At 40.5% G+C, this 24,742-nt stretch overlaps 1 protein-coding gene across 10 annotated transcripts in view; it reads right to left on the reverse strand.

Annotated features, from left to right (window-relative positions):
• The window catches only part of LOC133556071 (RNA binding protein fox-1 homolog 3-like), a 981,253-nt gene that overhangs the window by 107,302 nt on the left and 849,209 nt on the right, over window positions 1-24,742 (reverse strand). For 7 of the 10 annotated variants that reach the window (XM_061905676.1, XM_061905679.1, XM_061905680.1 and 4 more), the window contains one exon: window positions 1,775-2,080. In XM_061905676.1, the coding sequence (XP_061761660.1) occupies window positions 1,775-2,080 (306 nt within the window). The remainder of the gene's footprint in view (window positions 1-1,774; window positions 2,081-24,742) is intronic. The other 3 variants (XM_061905681.1, XM_061905677.1, XM_061905678.1) reach the window with 1 other exon arrangement.

Consider the following 24,742-nt stretch of genomic DNA (forward strand, 5'->3'; position numbering starts at 1 on the left):
GGCTAAAGGCTAACACTTCCCACCTCCATCTTTTTACTTTGACTTCTCCATTATTAATTGAACAAATTGCAAAACATTCAGGAAACTCCGCGGGAAATTTAAAATTGCAATTTAGTAAACTAAAAAGGCCGTATTGGCATGTGTTGCAATGTTAATATTTCATCATTGATATATAAACTATCAGACTGCGTGGTCGGTAGTAGTGGGTTTCAGTAGGCCTTTAAGAATGTACATCAAGTAACATTTATTAAAACATAAATAAAAAAATGATTTAATTTATGCTGTCTATCCATTATTTTTCTTAGATTTGATTTATATAAGTGAAGTACTTGCTTGCATAATTTAAATTCACTTTTCAAAAATGCCAATATTTTGACATTATACTTCCATTCATGAATATTTATTAAAACGCATGTCATTTATTTTTTCATTTATATTAATGAAAAGCACCATCTGGGTTTATTTTGAAGTAAGATTTGCCAGAGAGACCTGAAGTCCGTCTCACTCATCTTTGTAAGCAGTAATCTCATTACTGACCGAAAAATAATATTTGTATACTAATCATCCGCGGTTAAGATAAAAGAGCATGTGTGGTCAACATGAATAATCTATGATTATTCATAATTAATAGGGGTGCACAAAGAAATTGATTCACATCCAGATAGTGATTCAAACATGCAAAAAGTTTAATTATAATTACTTGACCGAATAATACTTAGCAAAAAATCGCTTTAAATCGAGAATCGTCACCACAGGAATCGGAAACGGATCAAATTGTTAATTGGCCAAAGATTTACAGCCCTTATAATTAATACAATCTTTTCATGATTAATCATAAAACACAGCTTTGACAGCCCTTGACTTAAAATAATAAAATTCAGAGGGAATGTATTGTTTTTATTTACTCTAACAAGTGAATAATAATTTAAAAAAAATAAAAAAAATGTATATATATATATACATATATATATATATATACATACACAGTATATATAATTAATGATAATCATTAATATTTTAGTTTTTGAGTTTTATCATTATTGAAAAAATATTTTTTAAATTCAAGAAATGTATTTGCTATATTACGTGTATATTAGAGGTGTGGATCTTTGGGCATCCAACAATTCGATCCAATTCCTGGGGTGACGATTCGATTTAGAATCAATACCGATTCAAACTGATTCTCGTAATGTACTATGATAATTTTTATTATATTTGCATTATAATACAACTTTTTCAAAACAGTAAAGGAAGCTCCTTTTGGATTGTTATAGAAAAAAAAAAAAACAACATTGATTTTTGAAAATGTTCAATGGATTTAGAATGGGGATGGATAAGAATCACACTTTTTTGCGTGTATTTTATGTCCAGACTAGAGGAAGTTTACATTTTTAATTCCCAATTTTTGTATTATTGTGAAACGTTTTTTAGGTTTTTATTATCAAACTTAAGTTGAATTTAATGCATGTTTCAAAGCATACATTAAATGAGTAATATACATTTAATGTTATAATGCAACTCCAACTGCAGATGATGACAAGATTATATTTTTTATCAGTGACGGAGCAGGAAAGAGCTGGGAATAAGTTTGTGCTTCATTTTTTGATATTTAACATACGCTTAATTATGCAAAATGACGACAATGTACCATGGTTCCTCCATTATTGTGTAAATGAAAGCCAGGTGTTTTTTAGGTGTGAGACAGGTGTGAGACAGGTGTGAGACAGGTGAGAAGAAGCAAACTTATGCGTGAGAAGAAGGGAAAGGTGTTTACTTGCTGGCGGCCTGTGGAGGAGAAGAGTGTTTGCAGGTGCTGAGCGACACTGACCGGTGCGGTCGTGGGGGCGCTGATGCTGGGCGTGTTGCTGTCGCCGCCCGCCGGCTCGCTGTGCGTGGGGGTGGGCGTGTACAGCGTCATGGCGTGCTCGGGGACGCGGCTCTGCCCGCTGTAGTCCGCTGTCGGGAGCGGGTGCGGCGCGGCAAACTCGGCGGGGATGGCGTTCTGTGGAGGCGGGGGGTACTGGGCCGGGGTGTAGGGCTGGGCCATCGCTTCTGGGGGGTTGGCGGCCTCTTGGTTACCCTGCGGACACACACACACACACGCGTGTTAGAGGAGATGAAAGCCAGCGTTTGACTCGCAGCTTTTAAAGGCGGCGCTGCAGGGCATCATGGGAGCAGCCTTCACAAGACGTCGCCCCCTGTTAGCGAGAGCCTTGATCAGCGCTAATGAACACAGGAGAAGAAGAAACCATCTATTCATTCTTTGATTGCGACCTTTGACCTCAAGCACCGTCTTCCTTCAACGTCCGAGTCGTTTGGGAAGTGGGAGGGGTTTAAGACGTGATAAAAGCATCATTGTGCAAGTTTTAAAGGCAAAGTGGTTGATTATTAATGCGATGCATGATTACATATTTGCTTCACCTACAACACAACTAAGATGGTTTCTCTTCAAAAAGCATACATTACTGCTCACCAAAGACGGATTTGACCTTTGACCCTAAGCACATTAGCGCACATATATTAAAGAACCAAAAAACAAGCAAGGCTGATTATTGATTCAAACAGAGCAGGGGTCACCAACGCGGTGCCCGCGGGCACCAGGTTGCCCGTAAGGACCAGATGTTCTAAAAATAGCTCAAATAGCAGCACTTACCAGTGAGCTGCCTCTATTTTTTGAATTTGATTTATTTACTAACAAGCTGGTCTCGCTTTGCTTGACATTTTTGATTCTAAGAGAGACAAAACTCAAATAGAATTAGAAAATCCAAGAAAATATTTTAAAGACTTGGTCTTCACTTGTTTAAATAAATTCATTTATTTTTTTACTTTGATTCTTAAGACAATTTTAGAGAAAAAATACAACCTTAAAAATGATTTTAGGATTTTTAAACACATATACCTTTTTACCTTTTAAATTCCTTCCTCTTCTTTCCTGACAATTTAAATCAACATTCAGGTTTTTTTTTATTATTATTATTATTGTAAAGAATAATAAATACATTTTAATGTAATTCTTCATTTAAGCTTCTGTTTTTTCACCGAAGAATATTTGTGAAATATTTCTATAAACTTATTATGATTAAAATAAAAAAAAATATATTCTGGCAAATCAAGTCTTTTGAATTTCTTTTAAAATTTTTGTTCTGGAAATTCTACAAGAATTAATGATTTGTCTTTGCTAGAAATATAGCTTGGTTCAATTTGTTATATATTCTAACAAAGTGCAGATTGGATTTTAACCTATTTAAAACATGTCATCAAAATTATAAAATTAATCTTTATCAGGAAAAATTTCTAATGATGTTCCATACATTCTTTTTTAAATTTTTTCAAAAAAAATCGAATTAGCTAGTTTTTCTCTTCATTTTATTTGGTTAAATTTTGAATTTTAAAGAGTCAAAATTGAAGATAAACTATATTTCAAAACTTAATTTTCATTTTTTTCGTGTTTTCTCCTTTTTTAAACCGTTCAATTAAGTGTTTTTTTCATCATTTATTCTCTACAAAAAACCTTCCGTAAAAGGAAAAAAAATGTATGACGGAATGACATACAGAAAAATCCATTTTTTTTATATATAAAGATTACTTATTAAAGGTAAATTGAGCAAATTGGCTATTTCTGGCAATTTATTTACGTGTGTATCAAACTGGTAGCCCTTCGTATTATTCAGTACCCAAGAAGTAGTTATTGGTTTCAAAAAGGTTGGTGACCCCTGATACAGAGGTTCATTTGTGTCTTTTTTTACGAAAGCTTTTTTTGACACTGAATTTATCGACGGAATTTTTTCCATTTGAATTTTATGAACTGATTCAAATGTTGCTTACAATCTCATTGAACAAAACAAATTGGTAGCAGAAAGTGTGTGTTTAAAAAGGCTGTTTTTAAACACTGAACATTTATACACTGAGTTGTCATACACTGAAAATTTAAACAGAATTTTTAAACACTGAACTTTTGTACACTGAATTTTAATACACAAAACTTTTAAATTAAATTTTTTGATTAAAAATGTTTAAACACTGAACTTTCATAGACTTAACTTCAAAAGAACTTCTGTACACTGAATTAAAACACTGAACTTTTATACACTCAATGTTTGCTTCCAAATGTTTTTGTCATTGAAATTGTCTGCATAGTTTGATGTAAAAAGGAAATTCTGTTACATAAATTCAGTGTCAAAATGTGTTGTTTTGTTCCAGGTACTCAAAGTAATATACAGTACAGGCCAACAGTTTGGACACACTTTCTCATTTCAATGGGTTTTCATGACTATTTACATTGTTGATTGTCACTGAAGGCATCAAAACTATGAATGAAAACATGTGGAGTTATCTACTTAACAAAAAGAAGCTTAAATAACTGAAAACATCATTTGTATTTTAGTTTTGCTCTGATTACTACTTTGCACACTCTTGGCATTCTCTCGATGAGCTTCAAGAGGAATTTTAACCTGAAATGGTTCTAACTTCACAGGTGTCATAGTTTTGATGCCTTCAGTGACAATCTACAATGTAAATAGTCATGAAAAGAGAGAAAACCCATTTTTATGAGAAGGTGTGTCCAAACTTTTGGCCTGTACTGTATATTACTTTGAGTACCTGGAAAAAACAGACACATTTTGACACTGAATTTGTGTAGCAGATTTTTTTTTGCATTTACATTTGAATACACTGTATGCTGGTACTTGACACATGTTACAGTTAGAATTTTAACATGCTAACATTAGCATGCTAACTCGTTTAAGAAATTTAACATGTATACACCTTAGTGTCATATATTTTGATATTTCACTAATGCTAACTGTAAGCATGCTATTGGTAGCATATGAGCTTAGTACTGTTTGCATGCTAAAATAAAATATATACAATTCCATGTACTTAAACTAATATATGTTGTTAGTACTGTTTGCATGCTAAAATAAAATATATACAATTCCAGGTAATTAAACTAATACATGTTGTTAGGGGGGCGGTATAGCTCGGTTGGTAGAGTGGCTATGCCAGCAACTTGAGGGTTCCAGGTTCGATCCCTGCTTCCGCCATTAAGAACCACTGACTTAGTGTCACAAACATGGTTTGTTTGCTGAGAGCATGATGATGATGATGATGATGATGATGATGATGATGATGATGATGATGATGATGATGATGATGATGCACTGTGGTGTGTTTGTGGTAACGAGCGACAAGGCGGGACAATAACAGCAGACTCCAATAACAAAGCAGACCTTGCAAGAGGGCAGCACAGGAAGTCAAAGCAGCTTTATGATTGAAGAGAAAGAAGGAGCAGAAGAGAAGTTTGAAGCTCCTTTACAAGCCGGCTGAGGACGGCGAGATGGGAGATAAACATGTTTTATTCCTCGCCGCCCGGCCTCCTCGTGCGCAGCCCGCTCCGGGTGGAGGGTGGTTGTGGGGGGAGGGGTGTTTAATGAGAGCGCTGTGCTGTAAATGTAGCGGAAATAATTCTGCTCAGACGTGTTGGCAAACAAACCTCCGCTGAAAAATCGCTCGGCCAATTAAAGCGATGCTCCATTATCCAAATGAAACCAAGGAAGCCTTGGCGGGGGGGGGGGGGGGGGGGGGGGGGGGGTGCTAGCATGCAATGCTCCCCTCACCTCACTCTTTATGACAGTCTGACCCCCCCCTCTTTATGCAGAAACATTTTTAATCTACCCCTGTGCTCCACTTTCCCGCTCCCTGCAGTCAGGGCGTTATATAACACACTTCCTGGTTCAAGGCGGCTCTTGATGTCGGCAATTTGAAACCTGATGCTTTTTTTTTTTTCCTTCTCTCCGCCGCAGAACACCACCATGCGCCTCGCGGCCCAAAGGCTCCGTGGCGCTCGGGTGTGAGCCGGAATAACGTCACCGTCGTCACGCTTAATTCTTCCCTACAGACCACCCCGCAGGTGTCAGACCGTGGTACACTGGCTCCATCTAGTGGTAGGCCAGGTAATCAATTAAATATACAAACATGGTGTTACTGTTCAAACTGTGTGCAAAGTTAGTGGCCAACAACATTAAATATACATCCTCTGCCTTGTTTTTCAATCAATCAATCAATCAATCAATGTTTACTTATATAGTCCTAAATCACTAGTGTCTCAAAGGGCTGCACAAACCACAACACAAACCACTACGACATCCTCAGTAGGCCCACATAAGGGCAAGGAAAACTCACACCCAGTGGGACGTCGGTGACAATGATGACTATGAGAACCTTGGAGAGGAGGAAAGCAATGGATGTCGAGCGGGTCTAACATGTGAAAGTTCAATCCATAATGGATCCAACACAGTCGCAAGAGTCCAGGTCAAAGCGGATCCAACACAGCAGCGAGAGTCCCGTTCACAGCGGAGCCAGCAGGAAAACATCCCAAGCGGAGGCGGATCAGCAGCGCAGAGATGTCCCCAGCCGATACACAGGCGAGCAGTACATGGCCACCGGATCGGACCGGACCCCCTCCACAAGGGAGAGTGGGACATAGGAGAAAAAGAAAAGAAACGGCAGATCAACTGGTCTAAAAAGGGAGTCTATTTAAAGGCTAGAGTATACAAATGAGTTTTAAGGTGAGACTTAAATTCTTCTACTGAGGTGGCATCTCGAACTTTTACCGGGAGGGCATTCCAGAGTACTGGAGCCCGAAATGAAAACGCTCTATAGCCCGCAGACTTTTTTTGGGCTTTGGGAATCACTAATAAGCCCGAAAAGGAATAAGCGGTAGAAAATGGATGGATGGATAATAAGCCGGAGTCCTTTGAACGCAGATTTCTTGCCGGGACATATGGTACAATACAATCGGCAAGATAGGATGGAGGTAGACCGTGTAGTATTTTGTACGTAAGTAGTAAAACCTTAAAGTCACATCTTAAGTCCACAGGAAGCCAGTGCAGGTGAGCCAGTATAGACGTAATATGATCAAACTTTCTTGTTCTTGTCAAAAGTCTAGCAGCCGCATTTTGTACCAACTGTAATCTTTTAATGTTAGACATGGGGAGACCCGAAAATAATACGTTACAGTAATCGAGGCGAGACGTAACAAATGCATGGATAATGATCTCAGCGTCTTTAGTGGACAGAATGGAGCGAATTTTAGCGATATTACGGAGATGAAAGAAGGCCGTTTTAGTAACGCTTTTAATGTGTGACTCAAAGGAGAGAGTTGGGTCAAAGATAACACCCAGATTCTTTACCGTGTCGGCTTGTTTAGTTGTTTGGTTGTCAAATGTTAGAGTTGTATTATTAAATAGAGGTCGGTGTCTAGCAGGACCGATAATCAGCATTTCCGTTTTTTTGGCGTTGAGTTGCAAAAAGTTAGTGGACATCCATTGTTTAATTTCATTAAGACACGCCTCCAGCTGACTACAATCCGGCGTGTTGGTCAGCTTTAGGGGCATGTAGAGTTGGGTGTCATCAGCATAACAGTGAAAGCTAACACCGTATTTGCGTATGATGTCACCTAGCAGCAGCATGTAGATGCTGAAGAGTGCAGGGCCAAGGACCGAACCCTGGGGAACTCCACACGTTACCTTAACGTAGTCCGAGGTCACATTGTTATGGGAGACGCACTGCATCCTATCAGTAAGATAAGAGTTAAACCAAGACAGGGCTAAGTCTGACATACCAATTTGTGTTTTGATACGTTCTAATAAAATATTATGATCGACGGTATCGAAAGCAGCGCTAAGATCGAGGAGCAGCAACATAGATGACGAATCAGAATCCATCGTTAGCAATAGATCATTAGTCATTTTTGCGAGGGCTGTCTCCGTGGAGTGATTTGCCCTGAAACCGGATTGAAAGGTTTCACATAGATTGTTAGACGCTAAATGTTCATTTAACTGCTCCGCAACAATTTTTTCGAGGATTTTTGAAATAAAGGGAAGGTGAGACACCGGTCGGTAGTTTACCATGAGGTCAGGATCGAGGTTAGGTCTTTTAAGAAGAGGATGAATAACCGCTTTTTTGAATGCTAGGGGAACAGTAGGCCTACTATGCTACCCTATTTTAATGTTGGTCATTATATTTTCCAATTTTGGGCTTTTTCTCAATTTAGTAATGTACATCATACATACATTATATATGTATGCATGTATATATATATATATATATATATATATATATATATATATATATATATATATATATATATATATATTATATATACACATATATATATATATATATACATATATATATATATATATATATATACACATATACATGCATGCAACATACATACATATATATAAATACATATACATACAGTATATAAATATATATGTACATTTTATTTGTATATTTGAAAATATATATAAAAACATAAATATATATATATATATATATATATAGATAGATATAAATGTATACACATATAAACATATATTTATCTGTTTATCTATGTATCTGTTTATCTATGTATATGTAATGTATGTGTTTATATTTACATATATAAATATGTATATACCTAGATAAGTATATTTACATGTATAAATATGTATGTATATTTCTATATTTCAATATGTATATCTATACATACACATTTACAAATATAAATAGATACATATATAAATGTATACACATCTGTTATATATATAATATATATATATATATATATGTATATATATATATGTATATTTATATAAGAATATATAATATATGTTTATATTTAAATATATAAATATATATGTACATTTTATTTGTATATTTGAATGTATATTAAAATATAATTAAATGCATTTATATATATGTATATATATATATATATATATATATATATATATATATATATATATACATATATATATATATACATATATATATATATATATATATATATATATATATATACATACATATATATAAATACATATAAATGTATACAGTATAAATATGTGTATATATATATCCATATACAAATACATATATAAATAAATTAATATATATATATATATATAATTTTTTTTTTTTTTACGGAGAATCAATTTTTAAACACTACTACGTTACATCAGAGGCATTACACAAATAAGTTATAAAAATCCAACATCACACTATTAAGAAGCAATGTGAAATTTAGTTGATGACGGGACATTATATTAAAAAAAAACTTTTTAAACATGACAAACATTTAGAAAGTAAGCTCAATTACCCCCGCGACCCCGAACGGGACAAGCGGTAGAAAATAGATGGATGATCTGTCGGCTCATTCACAAAATGCAATAAATTGTAATGACATCTGTTAACTGCTAGTCTGATATTGTAGTTCACTTTTTTTTCCTTGTTTCTTCCCATTTTGCTTTTTTTTTCTTGTTTTCCCCTTTTTTCTCTTACCCCTCTTCTTAAACTTGTTCTTCTTTTTGGAATTTACCCCTTTTTTTGCATTTGTTTTCCTCTTCTTTTTTTACCCCCATTCCTTACACTCCTTTTTTCCCTTCTTTTTTAATTTCCCATACCCTTTTGACCTTTCCCCCCCTTTTAAATATTTTTCTTTTTTCCCTTGTTTTTCGCTTTCATCCCCTACTTTTCTTCTTGTAGTTTCTACCGTAGTTGACTCTTAAGAGGGGCTCGTAAGATGATTTTCAAATAAACACATCTTACAGTGTCAGTCAGTAGACACTAATGACTAATATTGACCTGCTTTGTCATACTTCTCCCATCTGCGCTAGGAGGTGGAGCTTAACCAGGCGGGCGGGTCCACATGCTGCCGCTCACGTTAGCCGGCCAATCAGCAAAGGCGTGGCCCGTCAGGTCAGACGGGCCAAACGTGCACTGACAAGCGGGCGTCAAGTTGGCTTTTATCGCGACGAGCGCAGGAGAAGCGGGAGCGACGGCGCTAAAGAGGATGAGCGGTGCCTTTGAACGGGCAGCGTGGAGAAAGCGTAGACGAAGAGGAGGAGGAGGGCGCCGGGCTCGTTAGAGAAACACCAAGTAGCGAGGGTCTCGTGTGATCTTGGCCGTCCTCTGATGTTTGCCACAAACCATCCAAGTGGAAGCGGGAGGAAGAAGGAGCAGCACTTGCCCTCGCTGATGTCCACATAATCCAGCGCCATCGACACTGCTGATCAACACACAAAAAAACATGGCCGCCCCTTTCAGGCTAATTTGGGGCCTGAAGCAGAATAATATTTTTTCTTTCCTCCTCCGCTTTCCAATTGTTTTTTTTCTGAAATTTTGTGTGAAACAATTTTTATATTTGTTATTGCTATGCAATAAAAGCACAACAATTGCCAGCTTTGCATTGTGGGTTCAAATGAGGAAATTTATTTTAATGCCAGTTTTGTACAATAATATTTTTTTTGACCAAAATAACAATGTATTTAATAAATATTTTTAAGAATCGATTTTACAAAAAGACACTACACGTCAGCAGCCAAGAGACAATTTTGTAACATGTTTTGAAAGGGCTTCATTATGATTTTGAAACCAAGTAGTATTAAAATTGATTTAAAGTACCAATGATTGTCACACACTCACAAAGTGTGGTGAAATTTGTCCTCTGCATTTGACCCATCACCCTTGTTCACCAAGGAGCAGTGAGCAGCAGCGGTGGCCGCGCCCGGGAATCATTTTTGGTGATTAAACCCCAATTCCAACCCCTTGATGCTGAGTGCCAAGCAGGGAGGTAAAGGGTCCCATTTTTATAGTCTTTGGTATACCTCAGCCGGGGTTTGAACTCACTACCTATCGGTCTCAGGGCGGACACTCGAACCACAAGGCCACTGAGTAGCGTACTTAGACTTGGTATTTAAGTGCATAAGTGTGTTACACTTTTGTACTTACACTTAGTTTTTAAGTGAATCTGTTTTGTTACACTTGCATACTTATTCCTCTTTTGAGTGAATAAGTGTGTTACACTTGCATACTTAAACTTAGTTGTTTGAGTGCATATGTGTGTTACACTCCTGTACTTACATAGTCTTTAAAGTTAAAAAGTTAAAGTACCAATGATTGTCACACACACACTAGGTGTGGCAAAATTATTCTCTGCATTTGACCCATCACCCTTGATCACCCACTGGGAGGTGAGGGGAGCAGTGAGCAGCAGCGGTGCCGCGCCCAGGAATCATTTATGGTGATTTAACCCCCAATTCCAACCCTTGATGCTGAGTGCCAAGCAGGGAGGTAATGGGTCCCATTTTTTTATAGTCTTTGGTATGACTCGGCTGGGGTTTGAACTCACAACCTACCGATCTCAGGGCGGACACTCTAACCACTAGGCCACTGAGTAGTAACATGCGTGTTACTACCAGACATTAAAATTTAGTTTTCTGAGTGCAGAAGTGCTTTACACTCGTGTACCTTGCACTTAGTATTTAAGTGCATAAGTGTGCTATACTTGCATACTTACTAGGGGTGTAACGGTACGTGTATTTGTATGGAACCGTTTCAGTACGGGGGTTTGGGTTCGGCACGCGGGCACACCGAACAAGTTCGGAAGCAGAAGTCTTCACAAGCTTTCTGGCTCTGTCTCTGCCTCATTGTCCCGCCCACACAACCATCTGATTGGTTGAATAGCAGGGTCCCTGCTATCACATGTTGATAAAAATACAACATTTACATAATAAAAGTCAACTACAGGCTTCCCAAATGCTGTAATAAATTAAGCATGATGAGTTGACATTAAACAGTTTCAATGGAAGCTGTTTAATGTTGCACTTTTTATATGTAGAAGAAAGGTTTTGTCATTTGATTTAATCAAAGCAACAACTTGAGGCAGTTAAATGTGGATTAACGTGGGCAGAATTATTATAGTGTTCCCAATGTTAAAAGGATAAAGCCATTGTTTACAAATTTGGTAAATAAATAACCAAAACATTTAAATTTTGTTGATTTCTTACTGCACCGAAAATGAACCGAACCGTGACCTCTAAACCGAGGTACGTACCGAACCGAAATCTTTGTGTACCGTTACACCCCTAATACTTATACATAACCTTTGAGTGCATAAGTCTGTTACACCTGTGTACTTACACTTGGTCTTCTGAGTCCCAACTAGGGAGGAGCCCCGGAGCCCAAACCTGACCTCCACAACGAGAGTAACTTTTATCGATCCCGCTACTTTCTGTCAAATAGGATTGCCAATCATCACTTAAGAAGATGACTTCTGCAGTGGACTTTTTGTTCTAAGCGCGAGCGGCCTCAGAGGTCAGCTGAGCTCGCCGCCGCCGCCGCCTCAGAGCAACTCGCCGCATTCAGATAGCGAGTGTGACGGGCGCTAAGGCCTCGTCTATCTCGGCAGGTGCGAGCGCTTGGCCGGCCGCCAGCGATCCGTGATCCTCTTTAGCGGCGTCGCGAGGCCAAGAGGAGCCGAGCTGTGCAAATAGAGAAGCTCTTAGGAGGAAGTCATATTGGCAGAGTGCTGCGTGCTGCAGCGGGTCAGCGCCCAGGCGAAATACAGCGGGCGACTAATTGCGCCGCTTTGGATCCGGAGGGAAATCACTCAAATGGGAGCGTGCTGATCAATCTGCGCCGCGGCGCTGATGGAGTGGGCAGCTTTATGGCTCGGCTCGGTTACTCACGGCCCGGATCGTTCCTCAGCAAAGCTTCTTTGCGGGAAGTGCGGCGGCAGATTGCATCGAGTTCTACCAGACTCAGCGTGCGGATGACAGAAAATCTCACTAACAGCTTCCCCTTCATGTCGTTTTTGCCGCGGGGAACTAATCTGGCAGCCATTTCCCAACATATCCATTCATTTGAGAGTAATGCGCAGATAACCAACGCCATTTGGATCGCCCCTGCCAGAGGAATATTCAACAGAAGGCTCCAGGAATCACTCCTTTAACCTTCCTTCAGCGAGAAGAGATACCAGCTCAGCCTCTTTAATCATCGCATGAGTGGAGAATAAAATACGGCGAGTTAACTTTCGGTTTCGAGGCAAGATGGACAAAAGCATGAGAGGCGGGCGACCACTTCGGAGATTGTTCAAACTAATTAGTCCCCTCTCGAAAGCGCTGGAGTCACAATTTAATTCATTGCTAATTGTTATTTTTTTTGTGGAATAACTTCGGGCTGGGCCGATAAAAATCATATCAACATATATCGCAATAGACCATGGGTGTCAAACTCTGGCCCGCGGGCCAAATTTGGCCCGCCGTGTATTTTCATTTGGCCCTTGAGGCAATATCAAATTAACATTAGAGCTGGCCCGCCGGTATTATACAGCGGCGGTGTCGCTGTAACACCGCATTCACCGCTAATACACATACTTGCTAACCCCCCCCCTGATTTTCCTAGGAGACTCCCAAATTTCAGTGCCCCTCACGAAAATCACAGGGGGCAACCATTCTCCCAAATTTCTCCCGAATCCCACCTGGACAACAATATTGGGGGCGTGCCTTAAAGGCACTGCCTCAAGCGTCCTCTAAAACCTTTCGTCACGTCCGCTTTTCCTACGTAGAAACAGCGTGCCGGCCTAGTCACATGATATATGTGGCTTTTACACACACACACACGCTAATGCAATGCAAGCTTGGTCAACAGCCATACAGGTCACACTGAGGGTGGCCGTATAAACAACCAACACTAAACGAGAATGACAAGCAAATTTCGGGAGAACATCCGCACTGTAACACAACATAAACACAACAGAACAAATACACATAACCCCTTGCAGCACTACCTCTTCCTGGATGCTACAATATAAAAATGTATTATTAGCCTGTGGGAAAAGTTTATTTTGATATTTACCTGAGAATGCTGCAAATAGAAAAGAGGCATTCAATTTCTATCTAAATTAGATTTGATATTCCATTGCTATCTTTAAATTATTAGTATTATTTGAAACTCAATTTTACATGTCACTATAAAGTTATATAAGTTTCGCTTGTTCAATATTCAATGCAAAACTTGTTGGGGTCCCTATTAAAAGGTTAATGTGTTCAACCTTGGCCCGCGGCTTTGTTCAGTTTAAAATTTTGGCCCCCTCTGTATTTTAGTTTGACACCCCTGCAATAGACACATAATATTGATACAAAATATTCGATATATATTTTAATTGTTTTGTTCAGAAGACAACAGAAATTATGAAGCAAGAGTCGTTGCATGAAGTCACTCGAGCTCTGGGAACTCAGCTAAACAGGAAACAGGAATAATCACTGAGCAATTGAAGGGACACGCTAGCAGTAACACCGTGTTTGAATATAAATGATAAATGGGTTGTACTTGTATAGCGCTTTTCTACCTTTAACGTACTCAAAGCGCTTTGACACTACTTCCACATTTACCCATTCACACACACATTCACAAACTGATGGAGGGAGCTGCCATGCAAGGCGCTAACCAGCACCCATCAGGAGCAAGGGTGAAGTGTGTTGCTCAGGACACAACGGACGTGACGAGGTTGGTACTAGGTGGGGATTGAACCAGGGACCCTCGGGTTGCGCCACGCCGTCCCAGAAAACAATCAGAATTTGACTTTATTTTTAAGTTATCGTGCAGTGATTTTACAAGTCCGGCCCCCAATCTAAAATGAGTTTGACACCCCTGATCTACATCAACAAGATTATGATTTGCCTGAGAAGCTGGACAGGACAGATTAAAAAAATAACAATGAAAAAATAAAAAGTATTTTTATAAAAAAAAAATTTGTATTGATTAAGAAAAGTACGAATCGCCATTCATTCGAACATTCCTTCCTCTTTTTTTTTTTTTCACACTAATGATGGAAGAGTCCAAAAAAATAGCTTTTTTTTTTTTTTGCGCACGCCTACCTGTAAACACCATTCTTAGAAATGATGTCATCATTGGAGGGGCGCTGCGTTTAACGTCAGGCCTGATGTTGTGTGTCTCCACGCCACAACCAACCTGCCGCGCAGAGAGGCGGGTGACGCAACACAAGCGAAACAAGCGCCCGCAAGAAAGCGCCTTTGTTTTGCGCGGCTAATTGTAGCCGTGCGGCGTGGAGACGAGGGCGAGCGGGCGGCCCGGGATGATTTCCTCCAGCGAGCCGTGTTCATTGAGTCCGAGGCGCAGAAATAAACCGTCTGGTCCGTCTAATTAGGCGGACGGCGTGCTCTTCCCGCGACTCGTCGGCCGCGGCTAATTACGAGCGCCGCCGCTCCAAGGTGAGCGGAGGCTCGGCTGGTAAACAACAACAGAACACCTTGGGCGGCGTGCCCTCCCCCCCACGCCCGCCAATTACAGCCCGGCGGGAGGAGAAGCGGCGAGAAGAAACCCAATTTGATGCAAATTCACGGCGCCGCCGCAGCCTCTTGGTGCTCGTGGGGGGGGGGGGGGGGGGGGGGGAGAGCCCGTTATTGTTTGGTCTCGCCTTTCCTGCCTGGAAAAGTCCCGTCTTTCCATTTCCCACCTCATTTGTGGAAAAATCAATTCATGAGAAGAAACGCCGGCCGTCTTTCAGGCAATTTGAGCTCCCGCCGCCCTTTTCCGAGGGGCTTAATCGTTTCCAAGTGTCACACGCGTTCTGTCCCCTCTAACCTGATTTGTCCTCGTTATGGCGAGCGCTTATTTGCACGCTGGGGCCCTCGGACTGAGAGCTATTGGAAAGAGGGTTCATTTTCTCCGGTCCCTTGATGATTTGTTCATTACTTGGCCCGCGGATGCTCAGGCCGAGACGCCCTCGGCGCTGAGACGCCGCTTAATAAAGACCGGATCACTTTGAACCCGCGCGGCGCGTAATGAAGACGCCCGCTCACGGCAAACACGACATGGGACCTCGACTCGACTCGACTCCACCGTGACAACAGATGATTGTCTCTTGTCTCAATAGAAGCATTTAAGTCCCATCTTAAAACTCATTTGTATACTCAAGCCTTTAAATAGACCTCCCTTTTGGACAAGTTGATCTGCCGTCTCTTTTCTGCTCTGCCACCCTCTCCACAAAGGACACAAATTTGGTGACCACAGATGAACCGCTAGCTGTTCAAAGTTGGGACCCAAGGTGGACCACCCATCAGTTGGGGACGTCTATGCGTTGCTGACCAGTCTCCGCTCAAGATGGTCTCCTGCTGGCCCCACTATGGACTGGACTCTCACACTGTTAACTAGATCCACCATGGACGGGACTCTTATTATTATGTTGGATCCACTATGGACTGGGCTCTCATTATTATGTTAGATCCACTATGGAATGGACTCTCACTATTATGTAAGTTCCACCATGGACTGGACTCACACTATTAAAAAGATCCATTGTGGACTGGACTATGAATTTTACCTTAGATCCAATATGGACTGGACTTTCAATATTAAGTTGGATCCACTATGGACTGGACTCTCACACTATTAACTAGGTCCATTATGGACTGGACTCTCACTAATATTAACTACATCCATTATGGACTGGACTCTCACTAATATGTTGAATCCACTATGGACTGGACTCTCACTATTATGTTGGATCCATTATGGACTGGACTCTCACACTATTATGTTAGATCCACTATGGACTGGACTCTCACTATTATGTTGGATCGACTATGGACTGGCCTCTCACTATTATGTTGGATCCACTATGGACTGGCCTCTCACACTATTATGTTAGATCCACTATGGACTGGACTCTCACACTATTAACTAGATCCACTATGGACTGGACTCTCACACTATTAACTAGATCCACCATGGACTGGACTCTCACACTAATAACTAGATCCACTATGGACTGGACTCTCACACTATTAACTAGATCCATTATGGACTGGATTCTCACTCTAATGTTAGATCCACTATGGACTGGACTCACACTATTAACTAAATCCATTATGGACTGGACTCTCACTAATATGTTAGATCCACTATGGACTGGACTCTCACTATTATGTTGGATCCATTATGGACTGGACTCTCACCCTATTATGTTAGATCCACTATGGACTGGACTCTCACACTATTAATTAGATCCACTATGGACTGGACTCTCACACTATTAACTAGATCCACTATGGACTGGACTCTCACACTATTAACTAGATCCACTATTGACTGGACTCTCACACTATTAACTAGATCCATTATGGACTAGACTCTCACTCTAATGTTAGATCCACTATGGACTGGATTCTCACACTATTAACTAAATCCATTATGGACTTGACTGTCACTATTATGTTAGATCCACTATGGACTGGACTGTCACACTAATAACAAGATCCACTATGGACTGGACTCTCACACTAATAACTAGATCCACTATGGACTGGACTCTCACACTATTAACTAGATCCATTATGGACTGGATTCTCACTCTAATGTTAGATCCACTATGGACTGGACTCTCACTATTATGTTAGATCCGCTATGGACTTAACTCTCACACTATTAACTAAATCCATTATGGACTGGACTCCCACTAATATGTTCGATCCACTATGGACTGGACTCTCACTATTATGTTGGATCCACTATGGACTGGACTCTCACACTATTAATTAGATCAACTATGGACTGGACTCTCACTATTATGTTGGATCCACTATGGACTGGACTCTCACCCTATTATGTTAGATCCACTATGGACTGGACACTTACACAATTAACTAGATCCACTATGGACTTGACTCTCACACTATTATGTTAGATCCACTATGGACTGGACTCACACACTATTAACTAGATCTATTATGGACTGGACTCTCACACTATTATGTTAGATCCACAATGGACTGGACTCTCACACTATTATGTTAGATCCACAATGGACTGGACTGTCACACTATTACCTAGATCCACTACGGGCTGGACTTTCACACTATTATGTTAGATTCACTATGGACTGGACTCTCACATTATTCACTAGATCCACTATGGACTGGACTCTCACACTATTAACTATATCCACTACTGACTGGAATCTCATACCATTAACTAGATCCACTATATATACTGGACTCTCACACTATTATGTTAGATCCACTATGGACTGGACTCTCACATTATTCACTAGATCCACTATGGACTGGACTCTCACACTATTAACTAGATCCACTATGGACTGGACTCTCACACTATTAACTAGATCCACTACTGACTGGAATCTCATACTATTAACTAGATCCACTATATGTACCGGACTCTCACACTATTATGTTAGATCCACTATGGACTGGACTCTCACAATATTCACTAGATCCACTATGGACTGGACTCTCACACTATTAACTAGATCCACTACGGACTGGACTCTCACACTATTATGTTAGATCCATTATGGACTGGACTCTCACACTATTAACTAGATCCACTCAACGTCCATTGCACCGGTCGGCCATGTGACTTCCGGGGTTTCTCATTGTCATCCCATTGGGTTGAGTTTTTCCTTGCTCTGATGTGGGATCTGAGCCAAGGATGTTGTTGTGGGATGCGATGAGGTGGGCACTTGTCCAGGGTGTACGCGTCCTTCCGCCCGAATGCAGCTGAGATAGGCTCCAGCGACCCCCGCGACCCCAAACGAGACAAGCGGTAGAAAAATGGATGGATGGATGATTGATTGTTTGATTTGGTGTTACGTAACCCATTTTTACATGCGGTACTAATTATAAGGGACACACTTTCTCCAAAAACTATTATTAATATTATTATTATTATAATTATTGATATTTCTTATTAATTCCAACAGGGCTTCACGGTGGCAGAGGGGTTAGTGCGTCTGCCTCACAATACGATGTTCCTGCAGTCCTGGGTTCAAATCCAGGCTCGGGATCTTTCTGTGTGGAGTTTGCATGTTCTCCCCGTGAATACGTGGGTTCCCTCCGGGTACTCCGGCTTCCTCCCACTTCCAAAGACATGCACCTGGGGATAGGTTGATTGGCAACACTAAATTGGCCCTAGTGTGTGAATGTGAGTGTGAATGTTGTCTGTCTATCTGTGTTGGCCCTGCGATTAGGTGGCGACTTGTCCGGGGTGTACCCTGCCTTCCGCCCGATTGTAGCTGAGATAGGCGCCAGCGCCCCCCGCGACCCCGAAAGGGAATAAGCGGTAGAAAATGGATGGATGGATGGCATTACGTTCAAGTTTCAAGTTTAGGTTATTCACAATACCATATAACAATTTCAAAATTAAACAATATTGCATGGTCAAACCTCACATTTGTCAATATAAAGGAGTGTCAAATAATTATAGTTGTATATTACTCACACATACAATAAGATTTTTTGTTCAAATAAAGCCAATAATGCAATTTTTTGTGGTCCTCTTTATTTAGAAAAGTACCGAAAATAATCAAAATAATTTTGGTACCGGTACTAAAATATTGGTATCGGGACCACACTAATTACAACTGAGTACCGCTGCGGCCCAAACGGACTACTGCTGAGAAGCAGATATATTTTGGCGGCCCTCTAGGGGGCCCCGGAGCAGAGCATTTAAGTCCCTCTGGGAGGACGCGGAGGTATGCTTTAGGGCAGTGGTTCCCAACCTTTTTTCAGTGATGTACCACCTGTGAACATTTTTTTATTCAAGTACCCCCTAATCAGAACAAAACATATTTGTTTGAAAAAAAGAGATAAAGAAGTAAAATACAGCACTATGTCATCAGTTTCGGATTTATTAAATTGTATAACAGTGCAAAATATTGCTCATTTGTAGAGGTCTTTCTTGAACTATTTGGAAATAAAGATATAAAAATAACTAAAAACTTGTTGAAAAATAAACAAGTGATTCAATTTTAAATAAAGATTTCTACACAGAAGTAATCATCAACTTAAAGTGCCCTCTTTGGGGATTGTAATAGAGATCCATCTGAATTCATGAACTTATTCGAAACATTTCTTCACAAAAAAATAAATCTTTAACATCAATATTTATGTAACATTTCCACAAAAGCTGTCATCACTGAATATTGCTTTGTTGCATTTCTTTTCACAGTTTATGAACTTACACTCATATTTTGTTGAAGTATTATTCTATAAATATACAAACGATTTTTTAATTTTTGCTATTTTTAGAATATTTTTTTTTAAATCTCACGTACCCCTTGGCATACCTTCAAGTACCGCCAGGGGTAAGCGTACTCCCATTTCTCCCGTCCAAAGGCAAAACCCAGTAACTCAATTTCGGTCAAGACTGAGCTGATAATAATTTTGGAGTTCCTAGGTGATATGCTTTACATTAGTGTATGCGATATTGTAATTTGTTCCGTAAGTAAGCTGTTACGCGCATGGCAGGACCTAGCAACTACCACATAACCGCGTAGATACAACAGAAAAACCTAGTATCTCAAGGGACCAATCGGAGCTTCTTTGTCAGTCGCCTTATTGTCTTTAATGAGACATTTGCATGAATGGGGGCCGACGGTCAACCTGATTATGTGATATTATGGCACGAGGGGATATTTGGAAGATTGGCCCAGGACGTTGCAAGCACCTTCATTAAATGTTTTGTTCTTGATTCTTCCCCTTACATACTCTTTTGGGCAGATAACTGTGGACGTCAAAATAAAAACTGGACGCTGTACACGGCTCTTGCCCAATGTGCAAACGCAGAATGGGGCCCACCCGAGATTGTGATAAAATATCTGGGGAAAGGGCACACGTTCATGAGAGCAGATTCAATCCATGGCTCAATCGGCAAGAAAATGAAAGCTCAAGAAAACATCTATACGTTGATGACTTTGTAGATCTTTGTAAGACAGCATCAAGACGGATTGGTTTTCCCTTGTTTTCTCAAAATCAGCTAGAAGTGAGTTACTAGGTTTTGCCTTTGGATGGGAGATTTGAGGACCACTGCTTTAGGGGGCTTGTTCGGGATACACCATGGTGAAGAACGTTGGCAACTAGCAGCTGGCAGTAAGAAACTTTGTAATGAGAACAAAGAGTCGGTTTTGTTCTCGAGGAGCGAGACGGAAAGAAAAGAAACAACCTTGGCACTCGGGAGAGTAAACGACGGGGACGCCTGATTGTCATGTTAATTGGAGGCTCCTCGCGGGGACACCATGTCGCTACTTCGGCGCGCAGGATTCCCGACATGACATTCCGTGACCGCTGTGACAATGGCAAACATATGCAAATGACGGCGCGTGCCACTCTCATTACCACCCCCGCCACCGGGACCGACCCCTCCCCACCGCGGGGAGCCAAGATGGCGAACAGGTGCCCGGTCCTCCATTCGTCACTCCTGATTGGAGCGAGCTGGGCGGGATTCTCTGAGCTCGTCTAATCCGACTTGAATTCCACTTATCAAGATTTGAGAGATAACTTTGATTCATCACAATCGTTCCATCACTCTTGTTTGCGCTTCCCTCAGGCGGGCCGGGAGACGGACGGCGGGGGACGAGGAGACGATATTAACAATATTAATGACCCGTGATCCTCGTCTCCTTAACGAGGAGCCTGATTAACCGTGATTATCCGTGATGGAGCGCCGCTAATTCCCGAAAGCTTTGGAAAACTCGCACGTAAATCGCTGATCTCAGGGAGAAGGTGAGCGCGGCGGGTGCGGGGGCCGGGAGGAGCGTCAACGTTGACACTGCCGAACGGGCTCTTTGAACGCGCGGTTCGCTGAGGCAGCACTCGTGCGCGGCGCTCGCTCCAATTACAGGAAGTGGCTGTCTGGTGTGTGTCCTGCATGGTGCAGGTGAGTCCCTCTGGGAGGACACGGCGATTTGCTTCAGGGGGTCTAGAAACGCCGCCGCAGACGAACGACCCCCAACAGGAAGCGGCGATGATGCTAAAGGGCCGCGCTCGTTAGATGCTCCTCTTAAAAGCATCCCTTGGAGTTTAAGCACCCCCCGCCCCTCCGAGATGACACTGTATCACGGCAACACCTGCTGGGCCCATTTCAGATAATAATCCCATTCCGACATGCCGGCACGGCGCTCACACACCAAATTGGATTGTTTGCATTACCGGCCTGCCGAGCGCGCCGCTCAACGCCTTCGGGCTTTATTAGATTCAAGCGCTCCTTCATAAACAAGCGCTCCTCCCGGCGAAAGGTAAACAAGAAAAAAGAAAGAATCCACTAAATGTGGACAAGCCAGCACTTTGTGGACACACTCCATTTCTTTCCTCCAATTAAATCCCTTTAATTGGATGGAGGCCCGGCACCTGCCTGACAAATCCTTCCCCAACATTAACCGAGCACGTTATTTCTGTCTTCGCATGCTTTATCATCATGTGGAGGAGCGATCGCACTCATTAAAATGCACGTCTCTATTTTCATCATTCTTATTGCTTTCTGTCATTAGGTGTGGGACATGTTTCTGAGGAGGAGTGATTGCAACTAGGTATGGGTACCTCTCACACCTGGTTATAGATACCAGTCCTCAACAACCCTAATCATTAGTACTTGTGCGTGTGTTTGTATGGTAGTAGATTCATCATTTCTTTTAAGAAACATTTAACAGGGAGCTGATAACTGGAATTTGTGTGAAAAGCCGCCGACACACTTCAGCGTAACTGAAAAGCTTGAATGTCCAGCTGTGTGAAGTGTGTGGATGTTGGAATAGTTCGAATTGGAGGAAATATGTGGGATATGCAGCCGGTTGTATATTTCCCAATCATTGTCAATAGAGGGAAATTCATGTTAATTCATAGTAATTCTGGGAATTCCTGAAATTTTTTTGAACTTGAAAAAGGGTAGTTTGACTGTCCAAAGTAAGTGGAGTTTGTGGATTTTGGAACGGTTCGACTCGGTTGACAAATTTTGGACATGCAGTCGGCTGTCAGTACCCATTTGTTGTCGATGGAGGAAAATTCCTGGTAATTCCGGGTAATCAGGAATGTTTTAGAACCGGGAAACATGCTTGCCTGAATGTTCAGGGTCAGTGGAGTGTGTGGATGTTTGAACGGTTCAAATTGGAGGAGAACTGTGGGATATGCAGTCGGTTGTATATTTCCAATTTGTTGTCAATAGAGGGAAATTCCTGGTAATTCAGAGTAATTCTAGGAAATCCTGGTATTTTTTTTAAACTTGGAAAACGGTAGTTTGACTATGAAAAGTGAGTGGAGTGTGTAGGATGTTGGAACGGTTCAAAATGGTTCAAATCGGTTGACAAATGTTGGGTATGCAGTCGTTTGAATGTTTCCCATTCGTTGTCGAAAGAGGGAATTTCCTGGTTATTCCGGGTGATCAGGGAATTTTTCAAACCTGGAAAAATGTTGGCTTGAATTTCAAGGGTGAGTGAGGTGTGGATGCTGGAGAGGTTGGAATCGGTTGACCAAAAATGTTGGCTATGCAGTCGGTTTTCAGTTTCCCATTCATTGTCGAAAGAGGGAAATTCCTGGTAATTCAGGGTAATCAAGGATTTTTCCGAACCGGTAAACATGTTGGCTTGAATGTCCAGGGTGACTGGAGTGTGTGGATCTTGGAACGGTTCAAATTGGAGGATATATCCCATTCATTGTCAATGGGGAAAATATTACGGAAATTTCCGGGAAAACTGGGAAAACATGTTTTGCATTTTGATATATCGGCAAGAGAAGTGTAGGTGGAAGGTCGGAATTGGGTTTAAAAAATGTGAAATATTTTGAATAACTATGAATATGTCCATTCATTTGAATGCAAACTTCCTGGTAATTTCCTGGAAACAAAAGTATCAGACATGATTTGACATGAATCGGTACTGACGTAATTTGGCTGTATGAACAGTGTTACTGTTCATACATAATTTTACAGTGGCTAAAAAATATTAAACATACTTATTAAATAAACTATTCCTCGCTTTTAATGAATATTTAGGCCTACTACGCTACTGTATTTTAAGGTTGGTCATTGTGGTGGTACTTGGTGACAGAATTTTGAGGACAACTGCACTTTTTAATGACCCAAAACAACAACATAAAATAACACACCTGATGACTTCATTTGTTCTACTTTTGATGATGTATAATTATGTTGTATAATAATATCACAATGTATCCAGTTTGAATAAAGCAGACATATTTTAGTGCACACCAATACATACTTTGAAGAAAAGAGTTTCTGACGTGCCATTGTGTTTCCTTTTCCTCACTTGTGAGATGAGTGTGAGGCTGCAAAGTCGGCGGTGGAATACAAACTGCAGGTGCGGGTAAAGAACGGCGCGCGGCCACAAGCCACGCAAATGCAGGAGATGCATCACGGCGGCGCCGACAGCACCTCCAGGACGCCGGCGAGGGGGCCCGAGCGCGAGGAGGCCCGACACAGTAAATAAAAATACAATTTCCTGCGCTGACACGACCATTCTGTTGGAAGCCCGACTCTAATTATGCCCAGCACTTTGAGGGATGGCCTCGCGCCGCACTCGCCCGCGCACGTGCACGCCTGATGCGCTTTTAACGAGCTGGCGGCGCCGTGAGAGAGTCCTCACCTAAAGATCAACATAATATGAACCGTTTTCTTCAGTTTACATGATTGAAAACACTCAAATGTATATTTTTGTTTACATGTATGATCTCCAATTCCATCTTGGACAAGCGCAGTGTACCTTCCAGACACTAGGGGGCGGTTTTGGTCATTAAGTGCGAATGTTACATGCTAATATTGCAGCTAACTGTTGCTAGTTTTAGTTGTCTGGTTAAATATGTCCAACATATATTTATACTTATATATATATATATATATATATATATATATATATATATATATACATATATATATATATATAAATATATATATATTATATATATATATATATATATATATATATATATATATATATATATATATATATATATATTTATATATATATATATATATGTATATATATATATACATATATATATATATATATATATATATATATATATATATATATATATATATATATATATACATATATATATTTTAGGGTTGTACGGTATAATGAATCTTA

The sequence above is a fragment of the Nerophis ophidion genome, linkage group LG07, assembly GCF_033978795.1.
Source record: "Nerophis ophidion isolate RoL-2023_Sa linkage group LG07, RoL_Noph_v1.0, whole genome shotgun sequence".
Lineage (NCBI taxonomy): Eukaryota > Metazoa > Chordata > Actinopteri > Syngnathiformes > Syngnathidae > Nerophis > Nerophis ophidion.